Below are 25,471 nucleotides of genomic sequence, written 5' to 3'. Positions count from 1 at the left end.
TTTACTTGGTTGATAAACTTAAGCGTACTAGAGGAGATACATTTGACACTAACTTCTAAGGCAGAATCACAAGTAAAGTTCCTTTTTTTTTTTTTTTTTTGCAGTTTTGGCTGGAGCTGGGTTTGAACCCGCCACCTCCAGCATATGGGGCCAGCGCCCTACCCCTTTGAGCCACAGGCGCTGCCTGTAAGGTTTATTCTTTAGTTATCAAAACATACTGCTGGAGCAAGCACGGGGGTGGGGTGGGGGGAGGGGGCAAGTGAAGAAGAACTAATGACCGCTACCAGGAGACTGTGATTTAGGATACTTTTGCAGAACTTCACCAAAAAGTAGTAACATAAATGTTTCTGCTCACGTAAGAATCTGGGAAATAAAATAACCTTTATTGCAATATCATCTGCCTCCGTGGGACGCAGACGTCGCGTTGATTGCTCATAGCTGTCCAGGTGATATCTTCCAGGCTGCTTCCTGTTTATCGTTTTCGGCTGTTGCAACCAAATAGAAAAGGACACAAGTTGAAGCTTTATGAAAAAATGGAGGTTTTACCGTGCATTAACGAGCATTGCTACTTCCCCGCTTAAATTTTAAGAAAAAAGTAAAGTGCATCGCTTCTATATCTTAATTATTTTGACAGCTTCTCCCCTAAAAAAACCCAAAGAATAAAAAATTGTTAAGCCACAATAGTAATTCTAATTTGTGCACCTCTTTAAAAAATGAAAATATGAAGATACGATGCTTGCAAAGTACCGAGTCACAAATTAGGTTTTGGATCATCTTTCTACGATGCCCGGGATGAATATACTCAGGCCCTAAAATACCATGTGTTGTGTTGAAATGTGATCAAATTAACTCAGATCCAAACAGAATGTACTCGTCAGGCTGTCAGGCTTACAGACATTCGAGCATTATGTTTTTGATCATCCTCTGAATCAGGAGGATTTGGAATCTGATATACTCCCATAAAATCAGATTGAGCTGCACATCACCCATGAGTGCTTTACGGATTAACAAACGCAAAAAGATCTACAATTTTTTGCCCAAAGATGTACAATGTTTCATATTAAAATCCATAAGCTTTGTATAATGAACTAATGCACATCAAATATTATAGTTCTATTCCTAGTTGACAGACTAAAGCAGACGCCAGCTGAGATCTGACAGTCATCATATATTTAAAGTGAACTTTGTTAGGTCATAATTCGAAATTTGTCATTCTCTATTTTTGAGTTTAATTTCACACAGAAATAAATGGCTAAAGAGAAGGTAGAATTTTTAGCTCTGTAAACCTGTAATATGGAAAAATTTTAAAGTTCAAACTTTCTCCAGAAACTTAACAAGCAAACATTCCGACATAAGTAATAACCTGTCTTCCTTAAATACTGATACTTTATAGGGATCATGAAGAGCTATAGTAATATACTGTAGAAAAGCAACAGATTTTAGAATTGTGAAAGTTTTTTTTTTCTTTTGGCCTGGAACTGCAGGTTTATATTTTTGAAAAATCCATTGGGTTCTACTATGGGAATTAGGAATGTCCTTGAATAATCAGTAATTTAATACAAACAAGATATTGCTCTTCCAATTTCCATTAACTGAGGTATCAACAGGACATCGAGCTATAAAATAGTACATTGCTAGGCTACATGCAAATAAATACACGGATTAAAAAGCCACTGAGAGGGGTAATGGTAAAGTACCAGCAGTGCTGTGTCACATAGAAAATACCAAATACATTTAAACAGAGAGAGAGAAAGAAAGCCCGGGCACGCATGTGTGTTCATGAAATTTTTAGTTTTGTTTTTTTCTTCCCACAGCCATCATAGACAATCCTGGAAGTACATTGTATGAAACACAGAAAGCCACTGTCCTTTAAGCTGAGTAGATTTTCCACACAAAACAAGCCATACCTATATATAAATCAGTCTTCTAGAGTTTTTAGTTCTATAGTAGTCTTGCCCCCAGAGATCTAAAAGGAATGACTTCATGCCCTTCACTAAACGAAGCAGAGGGTGGGAAGAGGAGATGTGTTGACAGAGATTTGAGTTGGAGTTCCACAGATGTAATTTGAAGAGTCTTTGGCTCTAGAATGTCACTAATTCTCCATGGACATTCTACAGCCAAAACCACTTAACTCCAAGCTTTTACAGAATACATAGTATCTTAAGCACTCTCAAGAAGGAGTTTCCATTAGTGTTATTTTCAAGCACACAGCTTTTTTTTAACTCCATTTAAGAAAGTTTGTCATTTGTGGTTTGGCCCAACAGCAGTGATGAATGACCCTGAAAGACATCAGAAGTCCAGTCTGGTTTCAATAACCCTGAAGATATTAGATGCATTTGAAGGGGATTCTTTTTTTCCTTCCAAAAACCTTTTGTCAGTTTGGTTTTTCTTCTATCCCTCATCTCATAGAAAACAAAACAAAAAAAGGTCTTTAAATTTCCCTAACTCCATGAACTTGACCTTCCATGTTTCTTTTCCTGATGTCATCTCACTCAGCTGATCTGAAGGATGATCCAATGAGTTCTTTGGTAGTCTAAGATCATCTGTAAAGTGTGATGAGGCTGGTTCTAATCAAATATTTCACTTTCCTGCTGCCTAAAAGTATTGACACTCTCTGATGTATTTTTGTTTGCATGTCCATGTCCACACAATAGGACGGAAATATTTCAATAAATCAAGCATTCAACAGCAAACAAGTATTCTGAAGCATCTCTACCTCAGTTATGTGTGGCATGCTTCTCAGACAAAATCACACCTGCCCTATAAAACAACTTAACTGAAAGTAAGCAGAAAAAACAGCAAGTCTAAATAAAGCCAAAATGCTTAACTAGTTTTAGTGGTTTAAATATGATGTAAAAACAATCAATACAGACTGACTTCCTGGTAAAGGCTTTCCAGTAAAAATGTAAAGGCATATACATTTTTACTGGGTCACATACATGATAAACCTATTCATATTTTTATCTTATAGTGACAGAATAACTAATTTTAATGTATAACATGACTCATTTTGGAATAATACCTTTTTTCTTTACCCTTACAAAATATATGTATTAATTTTGATAAACCTATTCATATTTTTATCTCATAGTGACATAACAACTAATTTTAATGTATAACATGACTTATTTGGAATAATACCTTTTTTCTTTGCCCCTATGAAATATACGGATTAATTTTAAAGAATTTCTTTTTTTTTTTTATTTTGTCTATATTTTTTACCCACTTACCCCTTCAATATTGTTTTGAAAGAAATCTCAGGCATTTCTATGTGTGAATACTTCAGTTTATAACATCAGCTTAATAATAGTATCATTTCTAGCAATTCTTTACAATCAAATACCCATGGTTCAAATTTCGGATGGTGTTTTTTTTATTATTATTATTAAATCATAGCTGTGTACATTAGTATGATCATGGGGCACCATACACTTGGTTCATAGACCATTTGACACATTTTCATCACACTAGTTAACATAGCTTTCGTGGCATTTTAATTTTAAAGAATTTCTTTGGAGTTTTTTAGACACACCCCTCAAGACCATGGTACAGTTCAGGTCCATGGATTTCAATGTTATCTAATGGCTAAACACTCTTTCACTGACCTCTCTAATGCTGATGTCAATTTTTGGATTAAGAAGAATTTCAAAATTAGCATGTGCAAAATAGACTTATTGATTCCACCTCAACTCCAATTTATTGATTTCTCTGCCTCCTCTGTCAGTTAATGGCTACACCATCTATGGAGCAGTCAAGCCAATAACACAGGATTCCTCCTTGAGTTCTGCTTCTTCATGTTCTAATCCAGTCCACCGGTGAGTCTTCATCAGCTCCACCTCAAAAATGTACACTGAACTTGATCACTTTTTTACAATGTCCACAGCAACAGCAATAAGATCTCTAATTCTAGCCATCATCACCTCTTGGCCTATGTGATTATAATGACCTCTACCTGTTCACTTTTTATCCCCACTGACTTCTCTCTCTATGGCAACCAAAGTGATCTTTTAAAAATATAAACAAAATGACATTAGTCCCTACTATAGAACCTTCAGAAGTTTTCCTATTGCATTTCAATAAAATCCAAACTCTTCCTATGGTCTACAAGACCCTCAATCATTATTCTTATTGTGTCTCAACCTCCCCTTCTCCACCAGGCACCAGCCACAGTATTCCTGTGTTCCTTGAATTCACCAAAGGAATTCCTACCTCAAGGTCTTTGCCTATGGTGGTCCTCCCACCTGGAATTCTCTCTTTCCAGATTTTTGCAAGAAAGGTATCCACTCTTCATTCCTGTCTCAGCTCAACGCTGGCTTTTCAGAGGGCCTTCTCGGAGATGCCCATCCTGCTTCAAGTACCACATTCACTCCCTAAAGCCCTCTTTCATTTTCTTCACTCAGTGAAACTATCTTATTGTTTTAATTTGTTTATTCTGTGACTCCTGCCTCAAGAAAGCAAACTCTGTGACAGGAAAGCTCTTGTGTCTCTGATCCATAGCTACACCCCTAGGTCTTGGCACAAAGTATAGGGTAGTAAGTGAGTCTAAAAACACAGACAAATGCATAATAAATGGTTTATTCCTATATATGAATACAACAAAACAATGTGGAGTATGTTTGCAAACTTCATGTAGATACTAAGTAAATATTTGTATCACAGATGAATGAACTGTTCTATAAATTATAGGACTCAGGTTTGAATTCTCACTCTGCCCCTTACTAATCTTACGACTTTACTGAAGCCACACAACATGCAAACTCAATGTATTCAGCCGGAAAATAAAAATAAGTAATGGAACATAATATATTAAATGGATCAAAAGACACGATGCAACAGAAAGCAATATTTAACTTCAAAAAATATGTATCTAAAACCATATTTTAAGAATATGGTGCAGGAGTAGCAAGCTTATTTTGTGTTGTTTTCACATAAAGTGTGAGGGAAACAATTCCTCCATTTCCTTTTAAATCGAACATGTGTTGTCCCTTTTGGGATAATTCTGGCATGATTTATAAAGGCAAGCCTTATACATTTGTTTATTGATTTTAGACTTGTGAGGTTGTATAGAAGCGGGTGGCAATTTTTCTTTTCTTTTTTTTTTTTTTTGTAGAGACAGAGTCTCACTGTACCGCCCTCGGGTAGAGTGCCGTGGCGTCACACAGCTCACAGCAACCTCCAACTCTTGGGCTTACACGATTCTCCTGCCTCAGCCTCCCGAGTAGCTGGGACTACAGGCGCCCGCCACAACGCCCGGCTATTTTTTGGTTGCAGTTTGGCCGGGGCCGGGTTTGAACCCACCACCCTCGGCATATGGGGCCGGCGCCTTACTCACTGAGCCACAGGCGCCGCCCGCGGGTGGCAATTTTTCTACCTATAGGTTAAAAAATACAACGTATAATTTCTTCTAATCCATCTACTCTGCTGAGACTTCCCTCTACTTACAACCTCCCTAACAAGAGAAAGCACTTACGACTCCAGTGTGTTTCTTACAGGACTCAAAAGGAAGAGAGCCTTCACCAGTTCTCCAGCTGTCGTCACCAATCTCATCACTCAAGAGAAACTCGTTCAGCTTTTGAACACTGCAGAAAAACAAGTGAAAGAACACAAGACAGTTAATAATATAACATCTCCAGCAAAGAGCTACCTAAATAAATGCCCACCCTGTGTTATCATGGAGAGTAGCCTGTGAGAGTCATTTTTCAAGACCAACTGGGAATTCAGGTAGATGGACTAAACTTCCTGAGAGATTTCTGAGACATGGAAATCAGGACCATTGGTCACCCTAAATTCAGCAGAATTCTCTTTGTACGTTTTTTGTAATTATATTCCTTGTCAAAGATTCAAAGGCAGTAGAGTTGGATAGGAACTTGAACAGAGTGGTTAAAATAATAATACCAATGAGAGAAGTACTCTCATTCCAATTTTATTTTATTTGTTTATTTATTTATTTGGAGTTTTTCTTTGGCTGGGTCTGGGTTTGAACCTGCCACCTCTGGCATATGGGGCCAGCGCCCTACTCCTTTGAGCCACAGGTGCCGCCCTTCATTCCAATTTTATAAATGAGAAATGAGGTATAGAGAGGTTAAGTAACCTGTCTAAAATCACTTAGCACATAATATGCAGATGTGACGTTGCTGGGCACTGTGTATCCCGCTCATGCACTATATGTTACCCCCATTTTCTGAGCTTGCCAAAGAGAAGGCCCTCTAGGAACCTGCTACTCAAAGTGTGGGTCAAGGGCCAGCAGCATTCGTGTCAGCTGAGAGCTTAATAGAAGCAAAAATATCTCAGTCTACATCCCTAAATATGAATCAAAATATACATTTTTAACAATATCCAGAGGTGCTTCACGAGCACATTACAGTGTGACAGGACCTGCTCTAGAAGAGTGGTGTGCAAACATGTATTGCTGTCTCCTTAGGCTGTGCACAAGACTCTGTCTACTCATTCTAGTCGTCTTAAACCAGTAGCAAAGGATCTGGACCAAAAATAAATACAGAAAACAAAGAAAACATCCTGTAATAAATTAATACTCAAAAGAAAATTCAGTAGCAAAGGGAAAGAAGTACTCCTTTTAGCATGCTAGGATCCCGAAAGTCAGCAAACTTGTACGCAGCGTCAACTAGAGGGGAGATACTGCCTTTAATAGGAAACTAGATAATTTTGTTTATTTTAAATAAAAGCTTTCTTTTTCTTTTTTTTTGACAGACTTTCACTCTGGCACCCTGAGTAGAGTGCTATGGCATCATCGTAGCTCACAGTAACTCAATCTCTTGGACTCCAGTGATTCCCCTTCCTCAGTCTCCCAAGTAGCTGGGACTGCACGTGCCTGCCACTATGCCCAGCTAGTTTTTTTAGTTTTAGTAGAGATGAGTTCTGAGTCTTGCTGATCTTGAACTCCTGAGCTCAAGCAATCCACCCGCCTTGGCCTCTGAGAGTACTAGATCTATAGGCGTGAACCACCACACCTGGCCTCCAAAAGGTTTCTCTTATTAAAAAAAAAAAATTATTCAAGCTTGTAGTCAAGTGCCTCCAGATTAAGTCTTTGGAGTTTGTTTTTGTGACATGCAATAATATTTTTAAAAGTAAATTTAATTCAGTCTGTTGCCCATAATCTTTAAGCTCTTTTGCCTTACATGCTGTAGAAATATGAAGGTATATAAAATGCACTGGGGAAGTCTAATTAGTCTAATCGTCATTAAGAGCTTCAGATTGTATACACTTTTTGAGTCTTTGTCAGCAAAATCTGACCAAATTATATTGAGAAAAGTCCATGAATGAATAAATAGGCAATATAAAAAGCATTTCCTGTCCATATGAGGTCTTTTCAAAAATAAATAGAGGCAAAACAATTATGGAAAATGCACAAATCCTGACCAAGGGTGAAGGTATTTCCATCAACACACAGCCAGGGTTGTATTTTAAAAATGCGAATCTAGTAGTGTAACACTTCTCTCTCTAAAATAACCAACGGCATGCTTTGCCTTTGAGCACCTTTGACATCATCTAAAAGCCGATCAAGATTTTGCTGTCCAGCTTTGAGCTTTGGTATTTTCCACATCAGAACCTTTTCTCCAACCCACTGAAATCCTTTCCTTGAATATACCAAGATTTCTCACCTACTTATTCCCCTTGCATATTATTTTTCCTCTGATAAAACATGTTTACCCTTTTTTTCTCCAACTGACCAAGTCTTATTTATTTTTTTAAGATACTAGGAAGAGCCATCACCTCCTTTTCAATCTTTTTTTTTTTTTGCAGTTTTTGGCCAGAGCTGGGTTTGAACCCACCACCTGCAGTATATGGGGCCGGCGCCCTGCTCCTTTGAGCCACAGGTGCCACCCAAGTTTTTTTTTTTTTTCTTTGCAGTTTTGGCTGGGGCCAGGCTTGAACCTGCCACCCCCAGTATATGGGGCCAGCACCCTACTCCTTGAGCCACAGGCACTGCCCCTCCTTTTCAATCTTCACTGACCAGACAGTCCTCCTTGTCTCTCAGTAAGGTTCAATGATCATGAGACATGGACCCACGGCATTCTGTGCATAGCTTTATAGCATCACATTAATGCACAGTATTGTAATTCGTTTCCCTTCCTGGTCTCTCCAACTAGATTGTGGACTCTATGATGATTGTGGTCCACTTTTCACCTTAGCAATCCCCAATGCCTAGCAGGGTGCCTGAAGTATTAATATACGATCACGGACCCCCAGAAGACGGTTTGAGGTACAGAGGGAGTATAGGTAAAATGGCAATAAACTAGTAAAATGGAGATCTGCAAATATTTGTAAAGTTCCTAAAACATTGAGGCAATGTGCTAGGTATTTTTTGTGTATTATCTTGTTTTTCTTTTCTTTTAATCTCGTTTTTCTTAACCACCATAAACAGGTGCTATTATTATGTTTATTTGACAAGTGAGGAAGCTGAGCTACAGAGACACTAAATAGCAAATTTGATGTTTGAGGTCAAACAAGTATTTCAAGGCAGTGCTGGGATTGTTGAGTCTTTTTTTGTTGTTGTTGATTAATTTGAGTTCTCTGTAGATCCTAGTTATCAAGCTTTTGTGCGATTCACAATATGCAAATATCTTTTCCCATTCTGAAAGTTGGCTATTTGCTTTGTTTTTTTTTTTCCTTAGCTGTATAGAAGCTTTTCAGTTTAATTAAGTCCCAGGTGATTATCTTTGTCGTTGTTGCAATTGTCATGAAGTCTTCTGAATAAAATCTTTCTCCTGGTCCATACCTTCAAGTGTTCCTCATACTTCCTTCGAGGATTTTTTATTCTTTCATGTCTTAGATTTAAATCTTTTATCCATCTTGAATCAATTTTTGTAAGTGGTGAGAGGTGCAGGTCCACTTTCAGTCTTTTACGTGTGGTTATCCAGTTCTCCCAACACATTCAACATTTATTGAATAGGGATTATCCCCCACCCCCACCCCCCAGTGTATGCTCTTGTTTGGTTTATCAAAGATCAGGTGGCTGGAAGATGTTAGTTTCAGCTCACGTTTTTTTTTTTGAGCTGTCAAAAAAAAGTCAATGTCTCTATTTTTTGTGCCAACATCATGCTGTATTTATCACTATGACGTTATAGTATAGCCTAAGGTCTAGTAGGGAGATACACCCAGCTTTGTTTTACTAAGAATTGCCTTGACTGTATGGGGTTTTTTTCTGGTTCCATACAAAATGAGGAATTAAGAAACAATAAAAAATCTCCCAAGCCCTGGTCCAGATGGCTTCACACCAGAATTCTGTCAAACCTTCAAAGAAGAGCTTATACCCATGATGCAGGAATTATTTCAAAAAATTGAGGAGGAAGGAATCTTCCCCAACATGTTCTACAAAGCAAATATCACCCTGATACCAAAACCAGGAACTAAAAAGGAGAACTTCAGACAAATTTCACTAATGAGTATAGTTGCAAAAATTCTCAATAAAATAGTAGCCAATAGATTACAGCTGCACATTAAAAAAATCATTAATCACGATTAAGTAGGTTTCATGCAAGGCTGGTTTGACATATGTAAGTCCATAAACGTAATTCACAATATTAACAGAAGCAAAAACAAACACCATATGATCATCTCAACAGGTGCAGAAAAAGCATTCAATAAATTAGCATCCTTTTCTAATTAGAACACTTAAGAATATAGGCATAGGTGGCATATTTCTTAAACTGATTGAAGCCATCTATGACAAACCCCACAGCTAATATTATTCTGAATGGAGTAAAACTGAAAGCTTTTCCACTTAGAACTGGAACCAGACAAGGTTGTCCTCTATTGCCACTACTATTCAACATTGTGTTGGAAGTTCTTGCCAATACAATTAGTCAAGAGAAGGAAATAAAGGACATCCAAAGGGGGGCAGAGGAGGTCAAACTCTCGCTCTTTGTCAACGATAGTATCTTGTACTTAGAGAACCCCAAAGTGTCAGCCACATGACTCCTGGAAGTGATCAACAAATACAGTAATGTCTCAGGATATCAAATCAATGTCCACAAGTCAGTAGCCTTTGCACATGCCAATAACAGCCATGATGAGAAGCTAATCAAGGACACATGTCTCTTCACTGTAGCCTTGAAAAAAAAAATAAAGAAAGAAATATCTAGGAATATACCTAACAAAAGAGGTGAAGAAAATTATAAAGAAAATTGATAAAGAAACTTACAAAAGAAAATTACAAAACCTGTAAAGAAAATTACAAAACCCTAAGAAAAGTAATAGCAGAAGATACTAACAAATGGAAGAATATACCATGCTCATGACTGGGGAAAATCAACATCATCAAAATGTCTCTACTTCCCAAAGCAATCTACAGATTCAATGCAATCCCCATTAAAATACCATCACCATGCTTATACATGTTATTTTTTCACTTCTCAAATCTCACTTTGTGTGTTTAAATACAGCTTTAAATACAGCTTGGACAGATGCTATAATAATCGGAAATAACTGGTTTTATTGCCAGCAGTCACCTGTATTTTCTGTAGGAAAATTATATATTACAAATTTTATAAACTGGAAAACAGAGACTAAGCCACACTGTCTGTGTGGTTTGTAATAAATATCAATAATAACGTATTTGATTGAAGGTAATGAATTAGACTGGCCAAGCATATGTTTCTCTGGGTGGTACATGACAGAAAGGACACTAAGTTATTTCCCCACAAAGTGAGAGATTTGCTTTACACTTTTTCCCTTGGCAAATAACATCTTTGGACATAGATATTGCATTATATATCAAACACCAGAAACCCTAACTCAAATTATTTATAAAAGATGTACCATAATTCTCCTCCAGAAAAGCAAAACATATAAATATCTTTACAAATAAAGTACAGTGGGGAAGTGAGACAAGTACCTTAAAAACATCATTCATTCCAGTATGTTAATATCTTAGATGATAGTGACTTTTCATCACTCTGTCTTGCAAATGTAGACAAGAATGTTTCATTATAAAATGGTGCGGGGCTTTGGGGGTTGTGAGGACACAACCTAAATCTCAACTCCTTCCTGCTTCCATTTTTTACATAAATGGGTCACACCTATTGAATGCCATGAAGACAACTTTGGCTAACAAGCCAAACCTTTTTAAAAGAAAGTATAGAACTTTCCAGGAGCAGATTTCACATGGTGTGGGATTTTTCTCCCAGTAGAAAGGTTTATAAATCTCTGCCATGCACTTATAACACAAGTTTGGAAGCCTGTTTCAGCCCATTTTAACCCACCAAACCTCTGAATGCCTGGGAGTGCAGAAGGACTTGTGATTTTCACAGTCCTGAAGAGGAGGTTTCCAAATCAGCTGACCGAAGTCTCCCATTATAAACAGGCTTTTCAACTCACTGTGGGCCAGCTGGCATCAAAGACTGGTCACGGGTTCCCAGGCACAGAGGAAAATCCCATAGGTCCAGTCAACACCGGGAAAGTGCTCATTAGGGCTCCCAGAACCACCATATACTAGGTAAAAAAACTGGCATCCTCTGCTGACAAGCCATCACTGGAGGACCCACAATTCAACCTCTGAAACTCATTTTTGAGAAGCAAGTTTTTATAAGCAGATACTATTTGGTCTATGGCTTGGAATATTTGGAACTGAACCTGCAAAGAGACTGGTCTTTATCAAACTGGCAAATGCCTTTTCCCTGAGACATACAGAAGGGCAAGTGCTATGCAGAAGTATACAGGGGATACCCACCCTTGACTCTAGGATTTAGTACTGTAGAACTATTTATTATGGACTCCAGGGACACCCATGGACTATTTTCTTCTTCTTTTTTTTTCTAGATCAACTCTTACAGTCCTTTAGATGTTTGATAACCTCCTGATTTCAGAGGGGTTATCTACTGTAAGTTATCAACAACTTTCTATTTCCACATGTAGTACCAAGTCAAATTCCAATAAAAAGTGCAACCATGAAAGGGACAGTTGTTAAGTGTAGAAAATGAAAATAAGGACCAAAATAGCAGACTCTGGCCATTTATCAATTTTATTGTTTGAAGTAGCTTCCCTTCCAGAGCACTGCCTAATTTGGAAGTGGTGCTGTAAAAAGCAGTCAGTGATCTGCAGAAGTGTTTCAGAAGGCAGAGCAGTAAGAAAATTAGGGTATTAGTGTTTAGGGGTCCAGAGGGCCTGAGCCCTAAACACTAACAGCTAAGACTTGATTATCAATGACATGTCTTAGAGAATAAGATTGAAACTATGTTATGATACTGTCATATCCTATCAGACCTGCATTTGTGATAAGATAATTTACATGCATTTGAATGTTATTTGGTATTAAGCCATTATTAAGCCAGGGTAGACTATTGCCTAAAAATGGAGATTCTGGTATTTTGAATACCAAAGACTAGTTTTCTTAGCAACACATATGAGGTTTGACAGTTAAGTTCATGAACTCATTCTAGAAAAAGTACTACACACGTCCTACCGAATATCACTATGATCCTCAGATGGCCCAGGGTAACGCTTTGTAAATGACTGTGGTGATATTCAGCAGGGAAGTATGTAGCACTTTTTCTAGGAGGAGGTCACCAGGTTAATTGTATGACTTGAAGACATTGGGAAAATCAGCTCATTTTAAAAGAGCTTATAAGAGATGGTCTACATTACTGTCAATGGAAACATCATATTTCATATATTGACTGGCTTGATTTTCCAATTCTTCAGTATTGAGTTATCTTGGCTTTTCTTTCAAAGGCCAAAATGAAGATGATAATGACTGTTTATGAAACTTGCTGAGGTTGTATAGGGTTTATAACAATTATATATCAAAAAAGCAGCATACTACTTTAAAACAATCTTATTTATGATAGATTATGGGACATGCAGACAAGGGTATAGGCAGTGTAGTATCATGCAGTTTGGTACACATTTATTTATATAATGTAAGTACAAATGGTTGGTGAATGGTCATTATCATATGACATCTATTTTTATAATTGTGCTTTATAGTAAGTTATAAGTGAGACAAAGTCTACACTGGTTGAAAAAACTATAGAAGCATCTTTAAATGAGAAAAATAATAAATGGTTTTATAATTATTTCCATTTTCATAGACTATGAGCTTTGACTTCTTTTTTGAACTAAACTAAAATTAAAACAATAAATACGTGTTGATACGAGTACTCTCTGTCACAATTGGTGGCATTGTAAACTAGCACAGCTTTAGTAGAAAATACTATGACATTATGGCTGTATTCACAGAAAAAAATCTTAAAAATGGTACCCCTTTTGACCTACCACCATCTCAGTGCAAAATAAAAGTGAAAAGCGACATATTCATCAGGGACCTTAAAGACATGCAGATTAGGGCAGCACCTGTGGCTCAAAGGAGTATAGCGCCAGCCCCATATAACAGAGGTGGAGGGTTCAAACCCAGTCCTAGCCAAAAACTGCAAAAAAAAAGACATGCAGATTTTTGGACCTAGTATCACCACTTCTAGAAATCCAACCTCAGAAAATCATAAGAGAAAAGTTCAAAGACAAAGAAAAATGTGTTTCCCTAAGTGTTATTTACGTTGGGGAGAAAATAAAACATTCTAAATGTCTAATAAAAAGGTCATCATTAAATAAGTTAGAAAGTTTCAAACAATGGAGTATTACATAGGCAGTAATAATATAATAAAAACTACAAGGGAAATTAGGAGTCAAAACATGAATACATTTAAAAATTTTTATTTTAAAATTTCTTCTATGTAATAAAGCCTGAAAAGTAGCATACCATAATTGTAACGATAGCTGTCTCCAGGCAGTGATTTTAATGTTCTTTTTTTAATATTTTTTTCAAATTCATTCACATAAGCACACCATCATCATAAATAATCACTAAGCAAAGAATTCCAGATACTTGAGTGCGTACCTTATGATGGCTTTGACTGCGAATCTGACCACCGTGGAGAGCAGGAACAGCGGGGTGACCAGGATATGGAAGAGAGACAGGGACGCAAACGCCTCTGCGGGTTTTAGATTATTCTCACTGGTGTATGCATGGGTCACAAACGTCTGTGCAAAGAAAGGAGACCTTTAGTCAACGCTGGAGAAAGTTCTAGACAGGCTTATATTCAATTTTAGAAACCTAACATCTTCTGCAATGCCAGTATGTCCATTGTAACTACGAAAACAATGGCTTTATTGGACACTCCCTAACTAAACAAACACTTGCTCCTGGTGAGTACTTTGTGGTTTACATGTCATGCTAGCAATAAACTGAAGAGAAAGTCAGGATAGATTCTATTTACAGGTTAGGAAACGGACTTCTGTCCAATTACTGAGTAGGGAGAATAACGGGTGGAGAACGTAGAGTTTAACAGTCAACCTCTTCCCAACCAGTACTAAAATATTACAGGAGAAAAGAGAACAGTCTCTGGTTTTAGAGTTCCTATTGTTGACCTTTACTAAAACTGCCAGCATTGATGTACAGTGAAGACTTATTTACACTTCTACAGATAATACTAGTTTCTGGGTTTGCCATATTAGTGTGAACTATTATGTAATTATTTAACATTTTCTGGTTGTTGATGTTCTATCCTGTTGTAAGAGTATTTGGAAACCAGGTCATTGAGATTGGAACAGTTAATTCTCAACCACTGTTAATTTTGCTCCCCAGGGGACACTTGGCAATAGCTGGGGATATTTTTCATTGTTCTGACTGAGGGTGCTACTGGCATCCTAACGCAGAGGACAGCCCCCTACCACAAACAATTATTTGGACCAAAATGTCCATAGTGTCAGGATTGAGAAACACTGGATTAGAGATATTGTAATGGAGACTGCACAGAGGGACGTTGCTGCGGTGAGGTCATATATATGACTACTCATACACTCTTGTTCATAAATCATTTATAAGCACCGACCTGGTTCAGTTTCTAAAGGCAAAAAAAAAAATGTCTTACAGCAAGGACAGCTGCTATGGGAATTGCTGCGTTCATGAAGACTGTGGAAAGAAATCAAATACATTAGTTTCACTGAACGGTGAAAACATTTTCAGTAACGTTAATTAATCATCTATTATTACTTTAACTTCCATTGAAGACAGAAAAGACAAAGTGTATTAAATAACATTTCTCTGGAGGCCACAAACATTTCCCAGCTGATACCTCCTGCTCTGCAGTTGTGTGAGCTCCCACATGTTAGTCTTAACCAGAATCTGCTTTTCTTTATTGAATTTTTTTATGAAATGTTACAAACAACAGAATTCAGATAAAATAATCCTTTAATTATACAAATTATAGATTTAACACATGTGTATTCTCGAGAGGCTTTACAGCCCCAATGTACTTGGTCCACTCAACTGATTACATCTATAAACATTGGATCATTACACAGATTAAAAATAAGAATTTGACATCTTCCAGTTCTCTTTCCAGTAGCGATATTAATGATCACGTACAGGCTTTTCAATTAGTAAAATAACTCCAGATCCTGAACTCTGTGCTTGTTTAGATATCTCTGCAGGAATGTATTTCACTCTCATCTGATGAGCATGAGCTGCTCAGCTGAAAGGAGAAAAACTCAAATTGGAAGGTAAAATAGTAGTCTGGGGAGTAATAGTAAAGATGAAAAGCCAAGTTGATGATTTATAGTCATACAGTTCATGAACTGTAGAATTTTAAAGACCAAGGGCCCCCAAATTCAGTGAATTGTTTGGTAATGGAGCCAGGCAATGCAGAGTGGGAGGTAGAATCAAGTTTTCTTGATGGTAGGGAGGCAGGATTTTTAAACAATCATCTGCTTTCCTGAAATATCCTTACCATTGCACACAGAACAGAATCTGAGTGTGTTCTCACAGGTCCAGACGTGACTTAGTTATCAAATACAAAGTCTGCACCGTCCTGGGAATACCAACGCTGACCTGAGCTCCATAATAGCACAGACGGAGCCACATCTCTGCCTTGAGCTTCTTCCTCTGGTTATTGTCATCCTGTTACCTAAGTGTATTGTCCCTCTTACCCTCGTCATTACTTATTCATTTATATTCTTTTTTTTTTTTTTTGCAGTTTTTGTCCAGGGCTGGGTTTGAACCCGCCACCTACAGCATATGGGGCTGGTGCCCTACTCCTTGGAGCCACAGGCACCACCCTATTCATTTATATTCTTGATCTTTAAGTAATCTCCTCTTGAAGAGGAAGAACAGGAACAACAACTGTTGTATTAAAAACTATTTACATGTCAATCTAAATATAAAGGTGAGAATGAGAAGCTCCAGGCCACAGGATGGGCTTCCAACCCAGGCTGTCAGGCTCCTCAGTCTGCGCTGGTACCACAGTGTTCTGCTGCTACTCAGCAGTTCACAATTACTGAGGGATGACGTTAGCATTTTATATACATTCTCCTATTTAATGGTTATAACAACCCTACACAATAATAAACTAATAACAGCTTGGGAAGGATAACATATAAGATTATTAATAAAGTGGTGATAGAGCTTGGATTAAAACCCAGCTCTTTCTACTTTGGGATGGATAATTGGGATGGATAACTACTATTTTATCTTCCAATTTAAAACCCATGTTCTTTCTACTTTCCACATAAAACACTATCAAAGCAAAGAGTGAAAAGTAAAATAGTGTTGTTTTGCCTTTACTAATGAATTAAAACCCATCGATGATACATGACCTTTGATACAGAGATGAGGAAATTTTTTCCCTAAAATATTATCTCAAGTGATGAGAACCCCAATTCATAAAAGTAGAAATGAATCTTCACTTGTGCTGGTATTTGTAGATACCGTTACTTGAGTACTTTTATGTTTCTGGTGCTTCTGTAAACACCTCACATGTAGTACCTTATTTAATTCTCTAAGGAACCATGAACACATCCCAGATAACTGACACGTAAACTGAGAATTCAACAAGTAACCAACCAACGTTATTTAGTACACACACTGCCGAGTCAGAATTTGATTTCAAGTTCCCTTGCTCTCAAGGACCCAAGGGTAACCACTATCCTATAGAGTTGAATTTTTTCTTTTTCTCACTTGTATTTTTCATTTGGTGTTTGCATGTTCTACAATATTATTCATAAGATATTTTAACATTTACTTAACAATGTCACATTCACTCCCCCACTTGATTCTCAAACCTACCTTCATCAGAAGTATTATTATTATAATCAATATTCAGATGAGAAATTGAGAGACAGAGGTTATTGAGCACCAGACTATTTGCCAGGTGCTTCACATGAGGTAATGAGTATAAAACACTTGACATTGTGCCAGGAATAGGGTGTGAACTCAATAAACACTTGCATCCTTCATTATCTACTTTAATCTCTACTACAATGCTACATGGTAGATAATATCATTCCATGTTACAGATGAGGAAATGGAGGCTAGGAAGATATAAGTAACCTGCTCAAGGCCACACCACTACAGAGTGCAGAGCTGAGATTTACAGCCAACTCTATTCATTCACATAGTTCAACCTCTTAACCATTAACAACACTGTATTTGGTCAAATAATAAAAATGGAAGTGGTCAAACTAATATTTTGCTCCATTGACTCAAGAATTCCTGCTGCCTATCATGATGAACACAAGGTCATGCATTTTTACCTTTATGACTTCTTTTTTTTAAAAATTTCAGATTAATATGAGGGTATAAAGGATTGTGTTACTTTGTTTGCATTTGTTAGGTACAGTTCAAGTTGTATTTGAGCTCTTCACCCAGGGGGTATGCTGTATACCATTACATTGTGTCCATTAGGTGAAAGTTTACCAATCCCTTTCCCCTTTCCTGCCCTCCCTCTCCCTCCCTGGAATTTAATTGTATTTTTCTCTCATGTGGACTTACAGTAGTTTATCTATTTGTTTCATATTAGAATGACATACTTGCTTTTCCATTCTTGTGTCATTAATCATCAGAGAAATGCAAATCAAAACCACCCTGACATATCACCTAACCTCATTGAGAATGGCCCACATCCCTAAGTCCCAAAGCTGCAGATGCTGGTGTGGATGTGGAGAGAAGGGAACACTTTTATACTGCTGGTGGGATCACAGACTAATAAACCCTCTAGGGAAAGAAGTATAGAGAATCCCCAAAGATCTAAAAGTAAACCTTTCATTTGATCCTGCAATCCCATTATTAGGTATCTACCCAGAAGAAATAAAATTATATTACCCTAAGGATATTTGCACTAGAGTGTTCATCACAGCACCCTTATGACTTCTTTATGACTTCTTATTCTTCTCCTCTCCCCCTCTCCTCCTTTATCTGTCTTTCAAAACCAACCCAACTCTCACTTTGAAGACAGGCAAACTGGGTTAGTTAAAGTCTCACCTCTGCCATTTAGCAGCTGGATGGTTTGCAGTTCAAGTTACTTAAATTCATTACACCTCAATCTTTTGATTTCTGGAATGGCATTAATAATAGAATATCAGTTATGGGGCTGTTGTGAGGATTAAATGGAATGATATGCGAAAAATTATTAAAGGCAATTAATTGGCTGAGTATACTGTCAACATTTTTTTGTGGTCACTTTTGTTGTTATAATTATCATTATTTCTTATTGCATTCATTCTCCCCATCAGAAGTTCAGCCCCCTGCAGAGAAGAGTGTGATATAGGGATCATCAGCTTAGATTAGAATTATATGAGCAAGTGAATTTCCATCATTCTGTCTTCTAGCATTCTCACACCACGTTAACAGTGGTGTGCAGCTGGAAAATAAAATTCCTTTCAATTTCATTTCTAATGCATCAAGCATTAGGGCTAGAATAAATAGGCTATACAAGCTGCATATTCTCTCTTTATCAAGAAGAAATGATATATAAACTTCCAATACTAAGGTGTTAAAGGACTTGGGAAAGACAGAGATGAGCAGAACTAACATACAAATCAAATCAGCTATTAGCTCTCAAACTCCTGAGCCCAGGCAATCCACCCACCTTGGCCTCCCAGAGTGCTAGGTTTACAGAATTGACATACAGATCAAATCGACTTATCAGGAGAATGCATGAATTGTGCTACTATGAACCCATTATTCTTGAGAGTACTCAGAGTTAACACCCTGAAAAAAGAAAATGATATTTTTGAAATGATTACTTTTTAAAAATTAGAGTTCTGGACAAAGAGCTTTGTATTTAAAAATTCTTGAAAATACAGATGGTGACAAAAAAAGTATACACATTTTAAGAAAGAAAAAAACTGTATTAGAATTGTAATACTCAGTATATGCCAATAATATTGGTTATCTTATTTATTATGTCATGTATCTCTTGTAATCGTGGAAGTCAAACATGACTTGAGTATTACAAATTTAATACAGTTTTTTCTTTTCTTAAAATGCGTATATGGTTTTTTGTACCATCTGTGTTTGGGGGAAAGGGATTGTATGCAAATGTTATTTGGTTTCCTTCACCTGAGAATGATATATTTTTCCTTCTCAGTTTTCAAAAATGGATATATTTTCTTTACCAAATTCAAGAAAATATTATATCCTAAGCTCCCAAAGAGACAGGTGAAAAAAATATATCAAAAATAGTATTAAAGGACCTTTGGGGATAAGAAGATCAATAGTAATGCAGTCAAATCAGTTTCAATAACCAAATTTTTACTGAAAACCAATTATCCATCTCAACTGTAACTGATATGAAGGTGTTTTTTGCTTTTTTCTTTTTGTTTGTTTGTTTGTTTTTTGAGACAGAGTCTCACTCTGTCACCCTTTGTAGAGTGCCTGGTGTCATAGCTCACAGCAACTTGAAACTCCTGAGCTTAAGGATCCTCTCGCCTCAGCCTTCCAAGCAGCCAAGACTAAAAGCACCCACCACAACACTCAGCTAGTTGTAGTAGAGACAACGTCTTGCTCTTGCTCAGGCTGAGCTCGGCTGATATGAGGGTTTTATTTACAGATACTGCTATCATCACCAGCCTAATTTCATGGATGAAGAAGCCTAAGATTTTCATTTGTAAAGTAACATAGCCTAGACCATACTACTTGTAAGGAATCAAATTCAAGTCTGTTTGACTCTAACCCTGGTCTTAGGCTTTAAATGTCCGTATAGCCTCATGTGGCTGATGAATATTGGACAACGTGAGTCCAGAAAATAAATGGTCTTCCTTTAATGACTAGAATATTTCACCAATCCCAGTGTAAACTACACAGACCATGGGATTTTTGGTTGCTCTGTTATTTCATCACCTGTTCTGAGAGCAACAACAACTTACTGGACAGTGATGTATAAAGTGCAAAGGTTTTGAGGCTGGACAGTTCTTTCATTCTTGTTTCCTCCACGCTTTTGCAGAAAATGTGCTCCCAGGCATACAACTTTAAAAGCTTGATGCCCTTCAAGATTTCATTTGTTTTTTTCAGTCTTTCAGTGGAGTAATCCTATAAAACAAAGGAATAAAAAATAATGTGAGCTGCAACCAAGTGAATCAAAAAGGCAGGGCCATGTGATGGACAGGGATTGAGGAGATCTAGGTTTCTGACAGGCTCTGCCACTAAGTAGGCTATAAATTCCCAGGAGAGGTAGTTAAACTCTCTGTGCTTCAGTCTTCTGAGCTTTAGAAGGAAGAGTTTAATGAGATGGCCTCAACGTTTCTTTCCACGGTAGTTTCTTCAGCTTTGCATGATTTCCTTAAAGAATGTCTACAAATAATACAGACATAATCTTAAGGAAAAAATAAAGAGACTCATAATGCCCCCTGACATCTACATCATTCTATTCTTCCCTCCCTGCTATCTACTCCAACCTAGAAGAAGAAAAAAAACCCAATGAATTTAACAAAAGTTAGTTTGTTTATTTGGAAATGTGAGGGTACAATGTTGTGTCCATTCACATTGCAGTTATTGAAACTGAGTCTATTATCTTAACTTCAAGAGATTTCTACATACTTCTTTGTAAACTCTCGTTTAAGGCCTGAATTAGATTTACAAGCAACTTGGATTACTTGGAGAGAGGTTCGTGGTAGACAAGCCTCAATTTAGCCAACTGTTTAGCTTCCTCCACACCAAACATAAAAGTAGAATTACTAGCAAGGTATAATACAACCTATTAACTATCAAAAGGGACAGTAGAGTAGCCCAAAGACAAATGGTAAAAAGCAAAAATAGCAAATGGCCTAATTTGTATCCATCTCATTATCTCTACAGGGTCTTAAAGACCTGTGAAGTGATTGTTCAGTGAGTGAGTGAGTGTGGTATTAACAGCCAAATGAAAAACAGATGTTTGGGGATAGTCATATCTCCCCTTTAACACTGCTCTTCCACACCTTTCTATATTTGTGTGCTGGAGTAAAAAGGGTATATGGCTCAGACAGAAATAATGAGAAGCAGCAGGAAAATGAGTGATATGCGATTCATTTGTCAGTGGAAACATCATCCTGAGAAACAGTTCTCTCAGGAGTGGTATCTCTACATTGTATGCCTGATCCACAGACAGACTTGACTGTATTTTACTTCAAAGTTTCTAAGCATGCTGTCAACAATTTTATGCTGGCAAATACTTCTCTAAAAGAACCTATTTCTTGTTCAAATAAAATTATTTCATAGCAAATGGACAGCAGAATGGGTCGATGATTGGGCATGTTCTTGCTTGCCAAGTTGACCAGTAACATAATTCAGCCAGAGCCAGGTGCCACTGAACACATTTCAATGTAGTTCTATAGATCCTCACATGGTTTGAGTCTACCCTAGGGAGATTTAATTTCAGAAGCAGCACACTTAACCCTTCATTTGGCCCTTGATCCTCTTCTTTTTTTTTTTTGCAGTTTTGGGCCAGGGCTGGGTTTGAACCCGCCACCTCTGGTATATGGGGCCAGCACCCTACTTCTCTGAGCCACAGGTGCCGCCCCCCTTGATCCTCTTCTTCCATGTCAATAACTGACATACCACCGTTTCAAAATATACTTTAGAAGATTCTTTAGACAAGTGATCTAAGAACATTGAAAGCCTCATCACCTCATGGCAATTTAAGTCATCAGGAATTGTGATTCTGGTACTTTGAGTCAACAATCAAGTCTTAAATGTCCAATCCAATTTTAAAATTTGCTTTTGCAACATAGCCCATACACAGTTGTGGCCTAAGTGAAATGAAAAATAACGATTTCCAAATTATCCTGAGTGGTATGTATTGATTTCCTGTATTATAAAAATAAAAGAGGGTTGCTAGATTTCTCTAATAAAGTTTCCAAAGATGTTACTTACAAGTGTGCTCTTCTGAGCTTCTGCCAACTTTGTAGCAATGAAATACTGAATTGGCGCCAGGAGCACAATGACAGCTGCACCAACCAAAGCACTTGATCCAAGTAAATTATAGAGCAGAATCACTCCCATTATGATCTAGGGGAAAAAACACATGGGAAAGAGTAAATAAATGAGAATGTGGGAGCCACTGCAGGAAAGAAAATAATTTTTAATGAAAACATAGTACTTCTTAATTATTATATTAAGCTTATTTGGAAGTCAACTCAACTGTGACAGCTGGGTTTTACTATGATTTACTGGGGAAAGCTACATACTAGGAATGTATTTTTAGTGTGATGATCTGTACAACTGTTGTCAAATCAATTTATCGCATGAAGTTACAGAGCGGGTCCCATGATGTTTGCCACCTTCTAAAGTAGTCTTCAAGTTTAGAAAAGGACAAACAATTTTTCTTGAATGTGCTGTCATCCACCATAAATCTGACATTCTTTACTCTCTTGGAATTGTACTAGCTATTCAAGGATGAGAGAATGGAAAGTGGAGGACAGCAGCGTAATGCGAGTCCAGGATGGCTGTCTTTTACCAAAAGAGTGATCTAAGCTCTTCACCTCCTTAAAAGACTCCAGAAGTCTCTTAAGGACAAGAAGATTGAGCCGAACCAACACTACTAAAAAGCCAATTGTCTTCCCTTTTTAAAATTGTTTCCCAAAACTCAGAGCTGAACCACTCATGTAGACCTTCTCTGGCTTGCTACTTTCTTTAAAAACTTCCTTTAAAAACTTAAGTGAATCCTGCTACCTATGTTCTCTCCGTGAAAAAAATTTTTTTCCAAGATTATCAATTTATTATGACTCAAAATGTCAATTAATGCACTATATCCATGCCATTTAAGCATAAAATGTATACCCAGGCACCAATGATAACAGCTTAATAGCAGAATTCCGGGGGCACAAAAAATATATATATAGACCTTCAGGCCACCTGTGATGCATTCACTCTTTTTTTTTTTTATTGGGTGCACCTTATGTTATACCACACAGGTAGGTACCTAATTCATTATAAATACATTTTGATAAAAATAATACAAGGCATATATTAAATCTTAGTTGGTGTCAAGCACTGTGCATGACATACATTTTTGGCTTTCCATTACAAGATGAAAAGGCAAACCAGAAATTGAAAATTAGTATAACTTCCTTAATATTTTATGCATTTTCACAAATGTGGTGTACAGAGACATAGGTGATAGATGGCATCCAATGAGATCTAACAGTTTAAGCTCTTTTAGGAGGATGCATAATTTGAGATTATAATTCAAACTATCCAGCCTCATAGCAAGGAAAACTGAAACGTTTCTTTTGACATTTTTATTTTTTATTTTTTATTTTTTTTGTAGAGACAGAGTCTCACTGTACCGTCCTCGGTAAAGTGCCGTGGTGTCACACGGCTCACAGCAACCTCTAACTCTTGGGCTTAAGCGATTCTCTTGCCTCAGCCTCCCGAGTAGCTGGGACTACAGGCGCCCGCCAGAACGCCCAGCTATTTTTTTGTTGCAGTTTAGCCGGGGCCGGGTTTGAACCCGCCACCCTCGGTATATGGGGCCGGCGCCCCACCGACTGAGCCACAGGCGCCACCCTCTTTTGACATTTTTATACAATGAGGGAGGAGAAAACAAAGTGTCTTTCCTAAAATACTATTTTACATAATAAATAGCTAAATGGGCCTCCAGCTTGTCAGTGTTCCCACCACCTTATAATGTTTGTGATTTTGTAAAATATTATACTAGGTATCAAAACTATGGAACAGATGAAAGCGGGGGGGAGGGGAGAGGCCAGATTGAGGGAGGGTGAATGGTGGGATCACACCTATGGTGCATGATGCAAGGGTACATGTCGGATCTATTAGTGTAGAGTATAAATGTCTTAACACAATAATTAAGTAAATGAGATGAGGTATATATTAACCAGTGTGATGTACGCGTTCCTAATTCTATATGAAATCAGCACATTATACCCCATAAATGCATTAATTTATATGACCTATGTGTTTATGGTTTAATAAAAAAATAGAAATACTATAAGAAAGCTTATCAAAATGAAAGGGGTGACTAGTACGAACTGTGTCAATAATACTAACAATTAGCGAGTGCCCCATGAAATGTAAGGCACCATGCTAGATGCCGTCCACATATTAACTTATTTAATCCTGTCAACCTAACTCTATTAGGTTATTAGCACCATTTTAGTGTTAGGGAAATTAATGTTTTAAGGAGTTAAGCACTTGTGCAAATGATGGATAGAGGAGATATTTGAACCCAAGCAGTATAATTTCAAACTCTGCTTTCTTAACATTTCTGACTCTTAGTTTTCTTGTCTATAAAAGGGATATAATAACTTTTGCGTATACAAAGGTATATCCTTTACCAAGCTAAGTATCTTAGTGATCTTTTTGTTTTATTTCCTTTGTCAATAAGAATCTGCTTCTATTGATCTACCTGAACAGGCATAGCCCATAGATTGGGACACAGGAACAAAAACCACATGAGTTGATTGGTTTCAATGGCAACCAGGTTATTAATCTGTCCCAGGGTCATCTCACCCATGGATAAGTTAGATGTAGAAAGCCTGAGGATTTTATTGTATATCATGGCCTGCAAAGAAAATCAAAAAGGATGTGCTTAAAGTTTTAAACTTAAAATCAATACTATAATTATTTATTTTCATTGAGAAAAAATAGCAAACATTTTAATTTCTTTTTTTGAAAAAAAAGGAATAAAACACTATAAATTCATCTTCTTAAATCAGCCAATGCAGTATTTCCATTTTAGTATAATTACTTGCAGTCCTCAACTAAATACAAACTTATTTTTTTCAGAGATACAATCAAAATATACATTCAACTTTATACATAAGCTCTAGAACAAATAGAAATAACAGTAAGTACATACAGGATTTCAAAATATTTTTCTTAATAGTATTTAAAACTGAAGGTACTATTGCTTCTATTGTTGGATGGTATATAGTATTCTCGAAAAACAAAGACCATTGAAAGTCTTTACGTACCAGCAGAGCTCCCCGGAGGTTAATGCCAGTCTCTATGGTTACATAGTAGGAAGCCTGTAAAAACGTCCTTTGCAGAATAAGAGCCAAGAAGAGAAGAACTGCTAGAACATAAGCATTTTCAAGAAATTCCTTTGAGGAGAGGGCCGCTGACATCTTATCCCAAAAGAAAAAAAGAGACCAATGAAAACTAGTCTTTCTATAAACAGGTGTACAGTTTGCACTTATTAAAACATACATGATTTTTAAAATAAAAGCTTAAATGTCTTCACAA

At 37.1% G+C, this 25,471-nt stretch overlaps 1 protein-coding gene across 6 annotated transcripts in view; it reads right to left on the bottom strand.

Moving 5' to 3' along the window:
- The window catches only part of ABCC9 (ATP binding cassette subfamily C member 9), a 128,219-nt gene that overhangs the window by 82,002 nt on the left and 20,746 nt on the right, over positions 1-25,471 (bottom strand). For all 6 annotated transcript variants that reach the window (XM_053556279.1, XM_053556284.1, XM_053556280.1 and 3 more), the window contains 8 exons: positions 25,201-25,353; positions 24,633-24,788; positions 22,139-22,273; positions 20,158-20,320; positions 14,886-14,926; positions 13,853-13,995; positions 5,471-5,579; positions 381-485 (listed from right to left, as the gene is read on the bottom strand). In XM_053556279.1, the coding sequence (XP_053412254.1) occupies positions 381-485; positions 5,471-5,579; positions 13,853-13,995; positions 14,886-14,926; positions 20,158-20,320; positions 22,139-22,273; positions 24,633-24,788; positions 25,201-25,353 (1,005 nt within the window). The remainder of the gene's footprint in view (positions 1-380; positions 486-5,470; positions 5,580-13,852; positions 13,996-14,885; positions 14,927-20,157; positions 20,321-22,138; positions 22,274-24,632; positions 24,789-25,200; positions 25,354-25,471) is intronic.

Source organism: Nycticebus coucang, chromosome 12 (assembly GCF_027406575.1).
Source record: "Nycticebus coucang isolate mNycCou1 chromosome 12, mNycCou1.pri, whole genome shotgun sequence".
In the NCBI taxonomy this organism is placed as follows: Eukaryota; Metazoa; Chordata; class Mammalia; order Primates; family Lorisidae; genus Nycticebus; species Nycticebus coucang.
Note: the sequence above shows the minus strand (reverse complement) of the source record. Positions and strands in the feature narration are given on the sequence as shown.